Consider the following 14,036-nt stretch of genomic DNA (forward strand, 5'->3'; position numbering starts at 1 on the left):
TATCAAATCCCATCCCTTTTCCCGGTCCCTTAAATGGCTGCTTGAGGCAGTGGGAGATACTTGTACTCCTTGTCATCTTGGAAGAGGCAGAATTTGAGCCCAGATTTCCTTGGTTCTTAGCCCATTGCCCTAACCCTGTGGTTCCCAAACCTGGTCCTGAAGGCATCCCACCAGTCAGGTTTTCAGGATATCCACAATGAATATTCATGAGAGAGGTTTGCATGCACTGCCTCCTTGGTATGCAAATCACTCATGAGTATTCATTGTGGATATCATGAAAACCTGGCTGGGGTGCCTCTAGGACCAGGTTTTAGAAGCACTTAACCACTAGGCCACATCGTTCTTTAATTCAGTGGTTCCCAAACCTGTTCCTAGAGGCACCCCAGCCAGTCAGGGTTTCAGGATATCCACTATGAATTTTCATGAGAGAGATTTGCCTGCAGTGGAGGCAGTGCATGCAAATCTCTCTCATGAATATTCATTGTGGATATCCTGAAAACCTGACTGGCTGGAGTGCCGCCTCCAGGCCCAGGTTTGGGAACCACTGCTTTAATCTGGTCCCCAGATGACTGACCTGGTGGCTCAGGTTCCAGTCTGGGTGGAGAGCTAGTCTCCATTCCTCTGCTCTATTCTTGCACCGGCAGGCATTGTTCCGGTGATGACAGTTCTCTTTTTTTTTTCTTTCTTTCCAGGGCCTGACCGTGTTGTAATGCCTTTTTATAGACTTGTTTTTGTTCTTACTTATAGCGCAGTCATTTTAATAAACCACAAAGACATTGCTTTGGGCTTCACAGTACAGTTTGACTCCATAATATTTGTATAGCTCTGTGTACACAGATGCATGTAAGGTAGCTTTTTCATATAGTTACAATGTCTGTAAAAGCCATTATATGGTGGGTTTGCATGACTCACTCTGATCACACTTGACACTTTTGCCTGGAGAGTGTCATCTCCAGGTTTACAGCTTTGTATTCTAAATACTGTTTAAATTTAGTTTTCTTAGCCCAGTAATTCTCTGTGTGACTTTTAGCATTATTACAATTCAGGTGTAGTAATGTCCTTCTAGAAAAATGGAGGGAAATTGGGTAACCATCCTAGCAGACAAATATGACATTAATTACAAAATTCAGTTTTCATCATCTTAATATGTGGAAGATTTCGGATGTAAATTTTCCTACTTAGGTGCAAACATTTACACAAGGTTATGACCTCATTCATTATTTGATAAGTACATTGTCAAACATTTAGAAATGGTTTTCTGTGTAGGAAATTGGGCAAGAAATGACTTTAGCTGGTGACCAGACACCATCTGATACCAAAGCAGCTTTTGAAGTGCTCGGTGACCTCAGGATGTGCTTTTGACTTTCATCTGATTTCAAATGAACTGACCTCTTGTCATATAAAGAATTTCAGTAGCAAGGGCACATGAAAGGTGTAAGCTGAGAGTGGGGGGCTACTGGGTCTTCTGTCTTGGCACAGATCTGAAGTTGGATGGCCAGTTAAAAATTTGTTGGCGGGTGGGAGAGGGGAAACAGACAGACATAATTTTAGAAAGTCATGAAATTAGGCTTAAACTTTTTGTATCCTATTGGTACTACAGTTCACCCCTGGTCAGATTGCATGTGTTGATGAATCTCTAAGGGAACAGAAACTGATACATTTTCTGCACAGTACATTCTCTGTTGACATATTTTTATGATTTGCACTGAGGGAGAAGACTGGAACAATTTTACAGTTCTTTCAACACATATCATCTTACAATGAAATTCAAAATTGACTACTCTCCATAAAGTCAACTTTTTTCTAAACACCACAATTTTTATCAGCAATGACTATATACAAACATCTATGTCAGGGGTTTACTGACCATACAGGCAATCGGGCAGTTCCTGAGAGCCCAGGGCTGTGTGTGTGTGTGTGTGGGGGGGGGGGTTCCCAATGCTTCCCTTCCACGTGCCCAATCTGCGACATCCTTTTCTCTCCTCCGGGACTGGGATGCCCCTCTCTTCTCTCCTTCCTGTGCTCCCACCCCCAAACCCCCCTTCGCAGGTGAGGGCACCGGCAGCTAAATCGGCCATCTGCTACCACCCCTTTCTGACATCACTTCCTCCTTCCACAAGCGTGGGAAGCGGCAGAGCGAAGTTCCAGCAGCAGATGGTCGATTTTAGCTGTAGGACCAAAGGAAGAGCTCAGTGTGTCCTCAATTTCAGTTTCCCGGGGTCCCAGACCACTCTTAGTACACCCCTGATCTATACACAAGAAACATATGGACAGATGCAGCTACCTCCACAACTCCAGCTTTCACCCTCCACATATAAAAAAAATCCATTATGCACAGTCAAACCACACGATACCATTGTATCTCTCTGACACAAGAGCCAGAGATAAACACCTTAAAATCCTTCAAACAGGCTACAATTCCAAAATCTCCCAAGAATATTGCCTCTTCCCTTAAAATCTCCAGAGAAAACCTATTGCAGTCTAAAGAAAAGAAACCCACCGAGAATCCTTGTAGTGAGATGCAATCCAGAGCTCGACAAATTGAGAAGAATCATAAAAGATCTACAGCCACTACTCCAGGAAGATGAATTAATGAAAGAGAGATTCCAGCTCCACCAGTGCAGGCCTTCTGACAAGTCAAATAGAGAATGGTACACGTCCCTGCAATATACGAAACTGCAAACTGTGCCAATGCATTAATTTCACAAGATCCCACAGTCGCTCACATGGGAAAAACATTCAGCATAAGGGGACCCTTCACATGCTCATCTTCAAATGTGGTGTACGTCTTTCGATGCAAAAAGTGTGAAGAAGGGTGCTGTATTGGAGAAACAAGCAGATGCTAAAAATGAGAATTGATTTTTTTTCCTTGTCATCAGCAGCAGATGAATCCATTATGAATGGGTTGTGTCCACCTACCAGCAGGGGGAGATAGAGAACACTGAAAACCATAGTGCCTCTAGGACGGCTAGCTCCATCTGCCTTTCAGTATTTCTCTATCTCCCAGCAGGTTAGAATGCAGCTTGTTCAGCTCCTTGAAGATTCTGCCTGGGGTGGCTCCTGTGCTTTTGCCAGTTGTAGCAGGGGTGTTGTGGCTAAGTGGAGCCCACTTTAAAGGCACATAGGTTCGCCCTTTCCCTCCCTTACCCTTCCCCCTATGTGGATGTAGGCATATAGGTTTGCCCTTTCCCTGCCTTTCCCACCCTCTTCTGCCTCCGGAGTGCTTCTGTAGCTGTTTGCCTCCAACTTTCCTCACAGCGTTAAAAAAAAAACAAAAAAAAAAACCGCGTTTTTCAGCGCTGCTATTTCTGAGGCTTTTTCTGACTGTGCAGCGTGACCGGAGCTCGTGGACTCGGTCCTTTCAGGTAAGAGTGGTACTCAGCTCCTCCGGGGAGGGCCAGCGGATGGCGTTCCGATCGGGGTGATTTTGGCACAAAGCTGCCATTTTGAATTTTATTCCGCCGTTTTTTGGTGATGGCTGCTGAGGGAGTTAAGCGCTGTTCCCGTTGTGGCAAGCGCAGATAAGCAGCGGGGCTCTGTAAAACGTGCTGTTTAGACGGTAGAGCCAGTACGAGCATGGCGAGCGATGATTCTTCCCGCTTGATGGAGCTGGCAGCGGGCGCCATCTTGGAAGCGCCGCATGGCTCGACCCCCCCCCCCCCCCCACGATTGCGGAGGAGTGAGAGCAGAGGGGCGCCTCGGTCCGAGGCTACCAGAGGAGCTCCGTTCCCCGTGGCTCCTAATTCGGAGACGGGAGGTCAGGGTGAGTTTTTCTCCTCTGAGTTTCCGAGTTTGTGCTTATTTTACATAAAGCCTTCATGCTGAAAAGAGCTCTGCCGCAGGTGTCTGACACTGCGTTGCTACCTGGTTCCCCTCTGACTGATGATGGCCCGGGGCTGATGCCAGATGTGGATGCCCCTGAGCATTGGATGCACTCTAAGCATAGATGGGTAAATTCCCTGTCGGAGAGAGGCGTCTCTGGACCTAAAAGAAGCTTACTTGCACATTCCTATATGGCCCCCGCACCAACGGTTCCTCCGGTTTGCTGTGTTGGGAAATCATTTCCAGTTTTGGACCTTGCCTTTTGGCCTTGCCACAGCTCCCTGAACCTTTTCCAAGGTAATGGTGGTAGTAGCTGCTTTTCTCAGGCGAGAGGGTATCCGGGCGAGATCTGTGCCAAATGGGAACGCCCGTAGCGGATCTTATGGCCTCAAGCACAAATGCCAAAGTCCCGTCCTTTTTCAGCAGACGGAGAGATCCTTGGCGGGGTTGGATGCCTTGGCTCAACCCTGGCCCCCGGGCCTCCTGTATGTGTTCCGTCCTTGGCGCTTAATAGGGCGTTGACTCCTGCGAATTCGGCTGCATCAGGGAGTGGTGATCCTCATTGCCCTAGATTGGCCCAGGCGGCCGTGGTATGCGGACCTCTGGCGGATGCTGGTGGAGGCTCCTCTTCCTTTGCCTCTGGTACCAAACCTGTTGACGCAGGGTCCGGTGACCATCGAGGATCCATGCCGCTTTGGTCTTACGGCATGGCTATTGAGAGGGCGCAATTGAGAGACAAGGGCTAGTCTTACAAGGTCATCTCACCTCTCTTGCAGGCCCGCAAGTGTTCCACTTCTGTTGCCTATGCTGGGATCTGGTGCCAGTTTGAGGCTTGGTGTGTTTCTAAAGCGATCACACCCATGCGGGCTTCTGTCTCGCTGATACTTGACTTTTTGCAGGATGGTATTCAAAAAGACTTGGCCTATAATTCCCTGCGTGTTCAAGTGGCAGCCTTGGCATGTTTTCGGGGGAAGGTCGCTGGCCTCTCCCTGGCTGCGCATCTGGACATTGCACGGTTTCTTAGAGGGGTGCTCCCGTGCGGGCCCCTTGTCTGGCTTGGAACCTGGGGCTAGTATTAAAGGCTCTTCAGTGTTCGCCCTTCGAGCCACTGAGGCGAGCTTCGGAGAAGGATGTGACTCTAAAGACAGTCTTTTTGGTGGCCATTACATCGGCGAGACGGGTGTCTGAGCTCCAGGCGCTGTCCTGTTGAGACCCATTTCTGCAATTCTCAGAGTCTGGAGTAACGGTACGTACTGTGCCTTCCTTCCTGCCTAAGGTGGTTTCAGCGTTTCACCTAAACCAGCCTGTTTATCTGCCCTCCTTTACTAGGGAGGAGTGTCTGGAATCTTTTGGGCAGTTGCACCTTCTGGATGTGCGCAGGGCTCTGTTGCAGTATCGGCAGATGTCTAATGCTTTCAGGACTTCTGATCACCTTTTTGTGTTGTTGTCAGGTCCGTGCAGAGGGTCTCCAGCGTCTAAAGCCACTATAGCCCATTGGCTTAAGGAAGCCATTTTTTCTGCATATCTGCTATCTGGCCGGCCTCCACCTGACGCCTTTAAGGCACATTCCACAAGAGCGATTTCTTCCTCTTGGGCTGAGACGGGAGCACTCTCTCTCTTCAAGAGATATGTAGTGCAGCTACTTGGGCTTCTAAGCTCTCTTTTGCCCGTCATTACAGGCTGGATGTGGCTGCCAGGAGGGACGCGCTTTTTGGAGCACAAGTGCTTGCACGTGGTGTGGCTTGTTCCTGCCCTATCTAGGGATTGCTTTGATACATCCCATTTGTAATGGATTCATCTGCTGATGATGACAAGGAAGGGAAAATTAGGTTCTTAACTTGGTAATTTTCTTTCCTTTAGTCACAGCAGATGAATCCATGATCCCTCCCTGATTGACTCTGTTTTGTGTTCAGTTTTTCCTGCAGACATGTTCCCTCATTGGGAGAAGTTGGAAAACAGTCTTCAGGATTTCTGTTCTACTACAGGAGGTTGAGTTCGTCCCTCCTTTGTGTTATTGCTCCTGTTCTGGGGCGTTCGCTGTGAGGAAAGTTCATGTTATGCTACTTTGTGGTTTAACACTGCTTTGGAAGCTTCAAAATACTGAGAGGCAGATGGAGCTAGCCGTCCTAGAGGCACTATGGTTTTCAGTGTTCTCTATCTCCCCCTGCTGGTAGGTGGACACAACCCATTCGTAATGGATTCATCTGCTGTGTGACTAAAGGAAAGAAAATTACCAAGGTAAGAACCTAATTTCCCCCTTCTCTTTTTACATGAATCTGTGCAATGTTCAGTGTCCTTGAAGCTGTGTAGATTTTGGGTTCCCCTCCCCAACTCCCTAGGCTCCGATGATGTACACAATATATATATTTAATGTCTGAAAGCCAAAAGCTCTGAAATTTCCCTGTAGCCTTTAACTTTAAAAAATTGAATCACAAATTATTCTGGATGTAGTCTTAAGATTGAACTGTGTGTGTGTGTTTGGGGGGGGGGGGGGGATGTTCTTTACCTTGGGACGGTATGTGTTATGGTCACATATTGAAGTGACACAGCATGTCAGATGCGCTGTTCTATTGTATTCTGTGTTTTGTTCTTTTTGAATTTAAATAGTTATTTTAAAAAATTGAACTGTGTGTACTTCAAACATATGAAGAGGTTTTTTTTTCTTAACAGCTGCAGTTAATGACTTGCCTACAGAGACTATTTCTGCGAGTCACCCCTCCCATGACGTCTTCCAGCCAACTGTAGATTTGCAGAAGGTGAGAGAACTTTCTTGGAAAGGATGGTGTGAAGGTATTTTACAGCTGCTTGTTAATACATTACACATAAGAATGTGGAAATGTCTACAAGTGTAATGTAACATTGGTAATAAATCTTTCACTGGAGAAGGTGGCTTCCCACCAACTTTAAGTGGGGACCTGGCACAAAAATTTGAGGGAAGTTGCTTGTGGTTTTATTTTATTTAGTTTCTATGCTTGATGTTGGACCAGAAGGATTGGTCAGTTGCCTCTGACCAGTGTGAACTAGGTGACAGGGGTTCCAAAGATTGATTATTTCCAGCTTGTTTCACTTGTATGGCTGATAACTGACTGCAAGAAAATTCATGGGCTTTCTACATGCAGATATGGGGTTGTTGATAGTTTCATATGTGAGGAGTAGGCTCAGATATTTAAAAAATTATATAGATATAAATAAAAGTCCAGACAATCTGCATATTAGTGCGGCAGTCTTTCAGAGTGACTTCTCAAATGAAGAAGTCATTTGTTGGGGTGTCTTGAGGCAGAGGTGCTCAGCATAATCAGAAGGCTGTATTTCTTTGTTTTGTTCCCTAATAGATCAAATCTGCAAATCTGTCTATAAATTGGACAGAAATGTAAATACTCGGTAGGCCCAATGTAAAGCAGATTTTGTGTGTGTGTGTGTGGGGAGTCTGTATTTGTATTTTAAATTAATCCATCATGGATCTACAGTATAATATGTTGTTTAAAAAAAAAAAAAAGACCAATTCTTATGTGTTTTATAAGTTATCCCATGTTGTATCGGGATGCATTATACAGGGTTTATATTGTATTGCTGATTTTTGTGCCACCCATCTTCAAGAGCATTGCATGCACCAAAATTTGGCAAGAAATGTTCATGGTACATGTGGAGGGGCATAATTGAAAGGGGCGCCTATGTTTTCCTGAGGATGACCTCGCAGGACGTCCCCAGACAGAGGCGGGGAAACCCGTATTATCGAAACAAGATGGGCGTCCATCTTTTGTTTCAATAATACGGTCGGGGACACCCAAATCGCAAAATTTAGGTCGACCTTAGAGATATTTTCGGCGATAATGGAAACCAAGGACGCCCATCTCAGAAATGACCAAATGCAAGCCATTTGGTCGTGGGAGGAGCCAGCATTTGTAGTGCACTGGTCCCCCTGACATGCCAAGACACCAGTTGGGCACCCTAGGGGGCACTATAGTGGACTTCATAAATTGCTCCCAGGTGCATAGTTCCCTTACCTTGTGTGCCGAGTCCCCCAAAACCCACTACCCACAACTGTACAACACTACCATAGCCCTAAGGGGTGAAGGGGGGGCACCGACATGTGGGTACAGTGGGTTTCTGGTGGGTTTTGAAGGGCTCACATTTACCACCACAAGTGTAACAGGTGGGGGGGGGGATGGGCCTGGGTCTGCCTGCCTGAAGTGCACTGCACCCACTAAACCAGCTCCAGGAACCTGCATACTGCTTTTATGGAGCTGGATATGATATTTGAGGCAGGCAAAAAATATTTTTAAATATTTTTTTGTTTGTTTTTTTGTTTGAGGGTGGGAGGGGGTTAGTAATCACTGGGGGAGTAAGGGGAGGTCATCCCTGATTCCCTCCGGTGGTCATCTGGTCAGTTCGGGCACTTTTTTGATGCTTGGTCATAAGAAATAATGACCAAGTAAAGTCAGGGACACCCTTCTTTTTTCCATTATCGGTCGAGGACGCCCATGTGTTAGGCATGCCCCAGTCCTGCCTTCGCTATGCTTCCGACATGCCCCCGTGAACTTTGGTCATCCCCGCAACAGAAAGCAGTTGAAGGCGTCCAAAATCAGCTTTAGATTATGCCGATTTGAGTGACCCTGGGAGAAGGACACCCATCTCCCGATTTGTGTGGAAAGATGGGCGTCCTTCTCTTTCGAAAATAAGCCTGAAAGTATTCCAAACGAAAAAGGGGGGGAGGGAGGCCTTACAGTGTTCACAAAAAGTACAAGCAAGCACAAAATGGGTGAAAGTGGCCTTTGGCGGTAAATGGCTGCATGGCTTGACTCTCAGAGAGTTGACTGTGTGGCAAGCCACCCAGCACATATTGTTCCAGCGCTCCAATTTTTTTTTTCTTTTCACTGACTCTCCAATATTGGGTCAATTGAAGTATTACGACCCCTGAGGAAGGTAGGGTCTTTTTTGGGTTAGCTGATTTTGATTCTCATACTCCTTGTTTGCCTTGGTTCATTGGAACTTTCCTCACTTTCACCTGTTTTGTGCTTGCATCTTACACAAAGCACTGTGGTGTCTTAAGTTAGAGTAACAGGAGTTAGAATTAAGTGACATCTCCGCTTACACCTTGTGCTGTCTAAGGTATTTTAATGGGTATTCTGTTGACATTGTAAGTGGTATACTATGCCAAAATAGAGGCAGTTCTATATAGAGCACGCTTAAAAAAGTGAGCACTAAGCCAGTATTTTGTAATTGCACACCAGATCTGTTAGAATGCTAGCTTTGGTTGGCAAAGATTCACCTAAATGTAGATGTGTGACCACTTACTCCTGCTTTAGAGCAGGCGTAACTGCTCGCACCTAAATGTGGCAGTTGTGCATGTAACTGCCAGTATTCTGTAAAGTGTACGCTAAAGTAATCGGCATGGCCATGACCTACTTATACCCTGCAGTTGTATGCTGTAGTATTTAGGTGCCAACTTTATGCCCCTATTCTAGGCCTCACTAACGCACTTGGGGCTAGATTCTATATGTGGCCCCTGAAAACTTGGCACACAAAAAAAGCACTATTATATAAGCTGTGCTTAAAGTTAGGCGCAGTTTACAGAATAGCATTTACGCCTGGGACTTGCGCCTAACTTTAGGTTTGGCCATTTGCACCAACTAAAATAATGTGAAAATTAGGCACGTATCCGCCTTACTCTGTAGCAATGTGTGTAAATGCTAGGAACGCCCTCGTTCTGCCCATGACTCCCATTTCTGTGCCTTTTTTTTTTTCTTTTAACTCGCGTTTAAAACTTAGGCGCAGGTCCCGAGCTTAAATTTACGTATGTAAATTCCAATTAAATCTGTTCTAATAATTGCTTGTTAAGCTAGTTTGCATTAATTGGCTCGTTCAATTAAATTGCACATGAAAATTTTTGCAACTTTTTTATAGAATTAGGGTCTTAATGGCTAATTATTGCCAACTTAGGTCTAGTCAAACAGTTGAGCTTAAAGGGTCATGGATTTGATATACCACCTTTCTGTGGGTACAGCCAAAGTGGTTTACATATATTATGTGCAGGTATTTTCTCTGTCCCTAGAGGGCTCACAATCTAAGTATTGTACCTGGGACTGACATGGGGAAGGTAGCATGGAATGTTGCCACGAGTTGAGTTTCTACCAGGTACTTGTGACCTGGCTTGGCCACTGTTGGAAACAAGATACTGGGCTAGATGTTCCATTGGTCTGACCCAGTATGGCTACTCCTTATGTTCTTACATAAGTATTGTCCAACTGGGACAGACCAAAAGGTCCATCAAGCCTAGCATCCTGTTTCCAACAGTGGCCAATCCAGGTCACAAATACCTGGCAAGATCCCGAAAAAGTTCAATAGATTTTATGCTGCTTATCCCAGAAATAGCAGTGGATTTTCCCCAAGTCAATTTAATAATGGTCTATGGACTTTTCCTTTAGGAAGCCGTCCAAACCTTTTTAAAACCCCGCTAAGCTAACCGCCTTTACCATGTTCTCTGGCAATGAATTCCAGAGTTTAATTACACGTTGAGTGAAGAAACATTTTCTCCGATTCCTATTAAATTTACTGCTTTGTAGCTTCATCGCATGCCCCCTAGTCCTAGTATTTTTGGAAAGAGTAAATAAATGATTCACGTCTACCCGTTCCACTCCACTCATTTATTTTATAGAGCTTTATCATATCTCCCTTCAGCCATCTTTTCTCCAAGCTGAAGAGCCCTAGATGCTTCAGCCTTGAAGTTGTCCCATCCCTATTATCATTTTTGTCGCCCTTCTCTGTAACTTTTGTAATTCCACTATATCTTTTTTGAAATGCGGCGACCAGAATTGAACACAATATTCGAGGTGTAGTCGCACCATGGACCGATACAAAGGCATTATAACGTCCTCACTTTTGTTTTACATTCCTTTCTTAATAATACCTAATATTCTGTTTGCTCTCTTAGCTGCCACAGCACACTGAGCAGAGGGTTTCAACTTATCAACAACGATGCCAAGATCCCTTTCTTGATCTATGACTCCTAACCTTGCATTACATAGCTATAGGTTCCTCTTTCCCACATGCATCACTTTGCACTTGTTCACATTAAACGTCATCTGCCACTTAGACGCCCAGTCTCCCAGTCTCGTCAAGTCCTCTTGTAATTTTTCACAATCCTCTCACGATTTAACAACTTTGAATAACTTTGTGTCATCAGCAAATTTAATTACCTCACTTGTTACTCCCATCTGTAGATCATTTATGAATATGTTAAAAAGCAGTGGTCCCAGCACAGACCCCTGGGGAACTCCACTGTCTACCGTTCTCCATTAAGAAGTGACTTGCCCAGGGTCACAAGGAGTTAGTGGGAATCGAACCCAGTTCCCCAGGTTCTCAGCCCACTGCACATGTGTGAGGTATTCTCTAAAGTGCGTGCACATTTTCACGTGCAGTGGTGCACGCCACTTATAGAATTGGAGGGATTTAGTACTTCAGTACACCACCTTGGGCAAACTTCTTTAAAAAGGCAGAATAAATCTTAAAAAAAGAAATAAACAGATGTCAAACATAACAAAAATGTCATAGTAATGGAAAGAAAGCATTCCACTAGAAGTGAAACTAGAAACGTGGTCCTGATGTTGGCCACTATTTCAGTGATATCTGCTTTAGGAGACATGATAACATACATCTTTTCTTTCCTAGTGCAGGGAAAATGGGTGTTGGGTTTGTTTATAGAGCAGTGAGCATGATGCTGCTCATCCTGCTGTATCCAATGCATGGGGCAGCCCTGATTTGCAATTAGAAATCTGCTGGCATCTGTCAAAAAGGTGAAATCCTGTCATAAAGGCAGAGAACAGGTCATAGGCAAGTAGTCAATAGCAGAATCTCAGGCAGACATTTTCAGTATTTTAGACTGTGCTTCTTTCCCACTGGCAGCGACCAACTTTCTGTGCCTATGACGGGGCTTTTCCTTCTGACCACAAACACTATTGTGCTGTTGCTTTTTAAGACTTCTCCACTTTTCATATCTGAGCATCCTCCTTACATGTTTGTTAGTTCTTTTCTTTTGTAATTTTATTATGAGTGTTTGCTTCTATTGGTACCCACTTAGTTAATAAGCGGGCTATAAATTGGGAAAAATATTAAAATGAACTTAAGCAAGTGAACGTACACTTGCATCCGTGTTGAGTGCTCAGCATTATGCAATAATTTTGGAACATAATTTACTTACAGGGCATTTTACTAAGCTGCGGTAAAAGGGGCCTTGCGCTAGTGGCGGCGGCCATTTTGGCCGCTCGCCAGGGCCCCTTTTACTGCAACAGGTGAAAATAACCAAAAATGAAATGGCTGTGTGGTAAGTTCGCACTGGCCGTGCGAACGTTTCAGTGGAAGCACTTAAGCCACCCATTGAGGTGGCGGTAAGGGCTCCCATGGTAAAGGGGCAGCACGTGATGCTGCCCGATTACCGCTGGGTAACCCCTGCGGAAATGTTATTTCAATATCTCCATTGGTGCCAGAACTGGCATGTGCTGGGGGTCAAACTACTGCCAGCAACCCTTTTTTAGTAAAATGGCCCCTTAGAGTGTAAATACAAGGACGTGCACATGTGGGCGGAGCATGGGCAGAGCATGGGCCTGTCTCCCACTTAATATACAAAGTTTCGCACTTGGGTACGCCTGCCAGAGACCCGGGGTTAGTGGATGCTCCTTAAATGTATGCGTGTTTCTGCTGACTTACGGTAGTAATCTGTACACACAGATACCATTACATTACTATATGTGCTCCCCACACGGCATCTGTTGCACCCAAATGGAGGTGCCTGGTTACGGAATAAGGGGGATGAAGGTAATTCTATAACTTTAATGCCTAAATGTAGGTACCATTTGTGCATTAAAATTAGAGAACACTATCCCCCAGATTCTATATAAGGCACGGCAAGTAGCGCATGTTAAATTGTGCACACAGCCAATTTACGCACCCTACTCAATTGAGTAACAAGCCAATTAGTGATATTTGGCTGACAACAACCAATTATCACTTGGCAAGAGCTGGAATTTATACTTCTTTTTTAGGTGTATTCTAAAAAGAGGCACCTGTAAATTCCAACGTGCGTAGCTTTAAAAGGGGCGTGGCCGTGGGAGGAGTGGGGCATGTCCATCACATTTACGCGCATTGTTCTAGAATTGTGGGAAAGACGTGTACATTTAGGCATGGGGATCCACACCAGGTTTTCAGTGGCATAAATGGCCGCGCCTAGACGTACTGTAGATGAGGTTTATAGAATAGCAGTACGTGCACTATTCCAATGCACCTACATTTTGAACACCATATACAGAATCTAGCCCTATAAGAGCAAGTTGGGCATGAACTGTGCACATCATTTATAGAATACCTTTTTCAAGGCCAACTTGCTCTTTAGGGCTAGATTCTGTATATGGTGTTCAAAATGTAGGTGCATTGGAACAGTGCGCGTACTGCTATTCTATAAACCACATCTACAGTACGTCTAGGCGCGGCCATTTATGCCACTGAAAACCTGGTGTGGATCCCCATGCCTAAATGTACATGTCTTTCCCACAATTCTAGAACAATGCGCGTAAATGTGATGGACATGCCCCACTCCTCCCATGGCCACGCCCCTTTTTAAGCTACGCGCTTTGGAATTTACACACTTCGATGTCTAGGCGGGGCTCACGCTTTCTCTAAGCTGCACATGTACATTAGGCTCTAAAGTGCCACATTGATGCCTGCTTCTGACTGGCATAAATGGGTGTTCCTAGCTGTAGGTGTGTAGATGCTGATTTATTCTAAAATTAAATGTTGGTGCCCAGGTGCCGTGTTCGATGCAGCACACCGAGTACAAATTCTAAATGTCTGTTTACGCCTAATCTGGTCAGACCTTTTTGATTGATTCACAAGCATGTGTATTTCTGCTCTCCAGTAAGAAGTTAACTTCCTTTTTAAAATATTTGTAGGAAAATGCACACTTCTTTGTTGCCGATATGCTTATATCCGCCATTGAGAAAATGAAATCCAGTGTGCTGTGTCCTCCGGTGGAACATTGGCGCATGGATGAGACCAGCGGGTCGCTGTACTGTTTACAAACAGATCCACATACACCCTGCTGCCCAAGGCCAAAGACTCAGTCTGAATCCGCTGCTTCAACAGACAGTGGATATGAAGGTTGGTAGAAATTTCTTCTCATCTGGTACATGTTTTAGTTATTCTTGGCCTTGCTCTCTAGCCTT

The 14,036-nt window shown here is 45.1% G+C and overlaps 1 protein-coding gene across 1 annotated transcript in view; it reads left to right on the forward strand.

Moving 5' to 3' along the window:
• The window catches only part of RUBCNL (rubicon like autophagy enhancer), an 81,217-nt gene that overhangs the window by 18,570 nt on the left and 48,611 nt on the right, over positions 1-14,036 (forward strand). The window contains exons 4-5 of the mRNA XM_030200502.1: positions 6,493-6,578; positions 13,764-13,971. Of these exons, the coding sequence (XP_030056362.1) occupies positions 6,493-6,578; positions 13,764-13,971 (294 nt within the window). The remainder of the gene's footprint in view (positions 1-6,492; positions 6,579-13,763; positions 13,972-14,036) is intronic.

Source organism: Microcaecilia unicolor, chromosome 4 (genome assembly GCF_901765095.1).
Source record: "Microcaecilia unicolor chromosome 4, aMicUni1.1, whole genome shotgun sequence".
In the NCBI taxonomy this organism is placed as follows: Eukaryota; Metazoa; Chordata; class Amphibia; order Gymnophiona; family Siphonopidae; genus Microcaecilia; species Microcaecilia unicolor.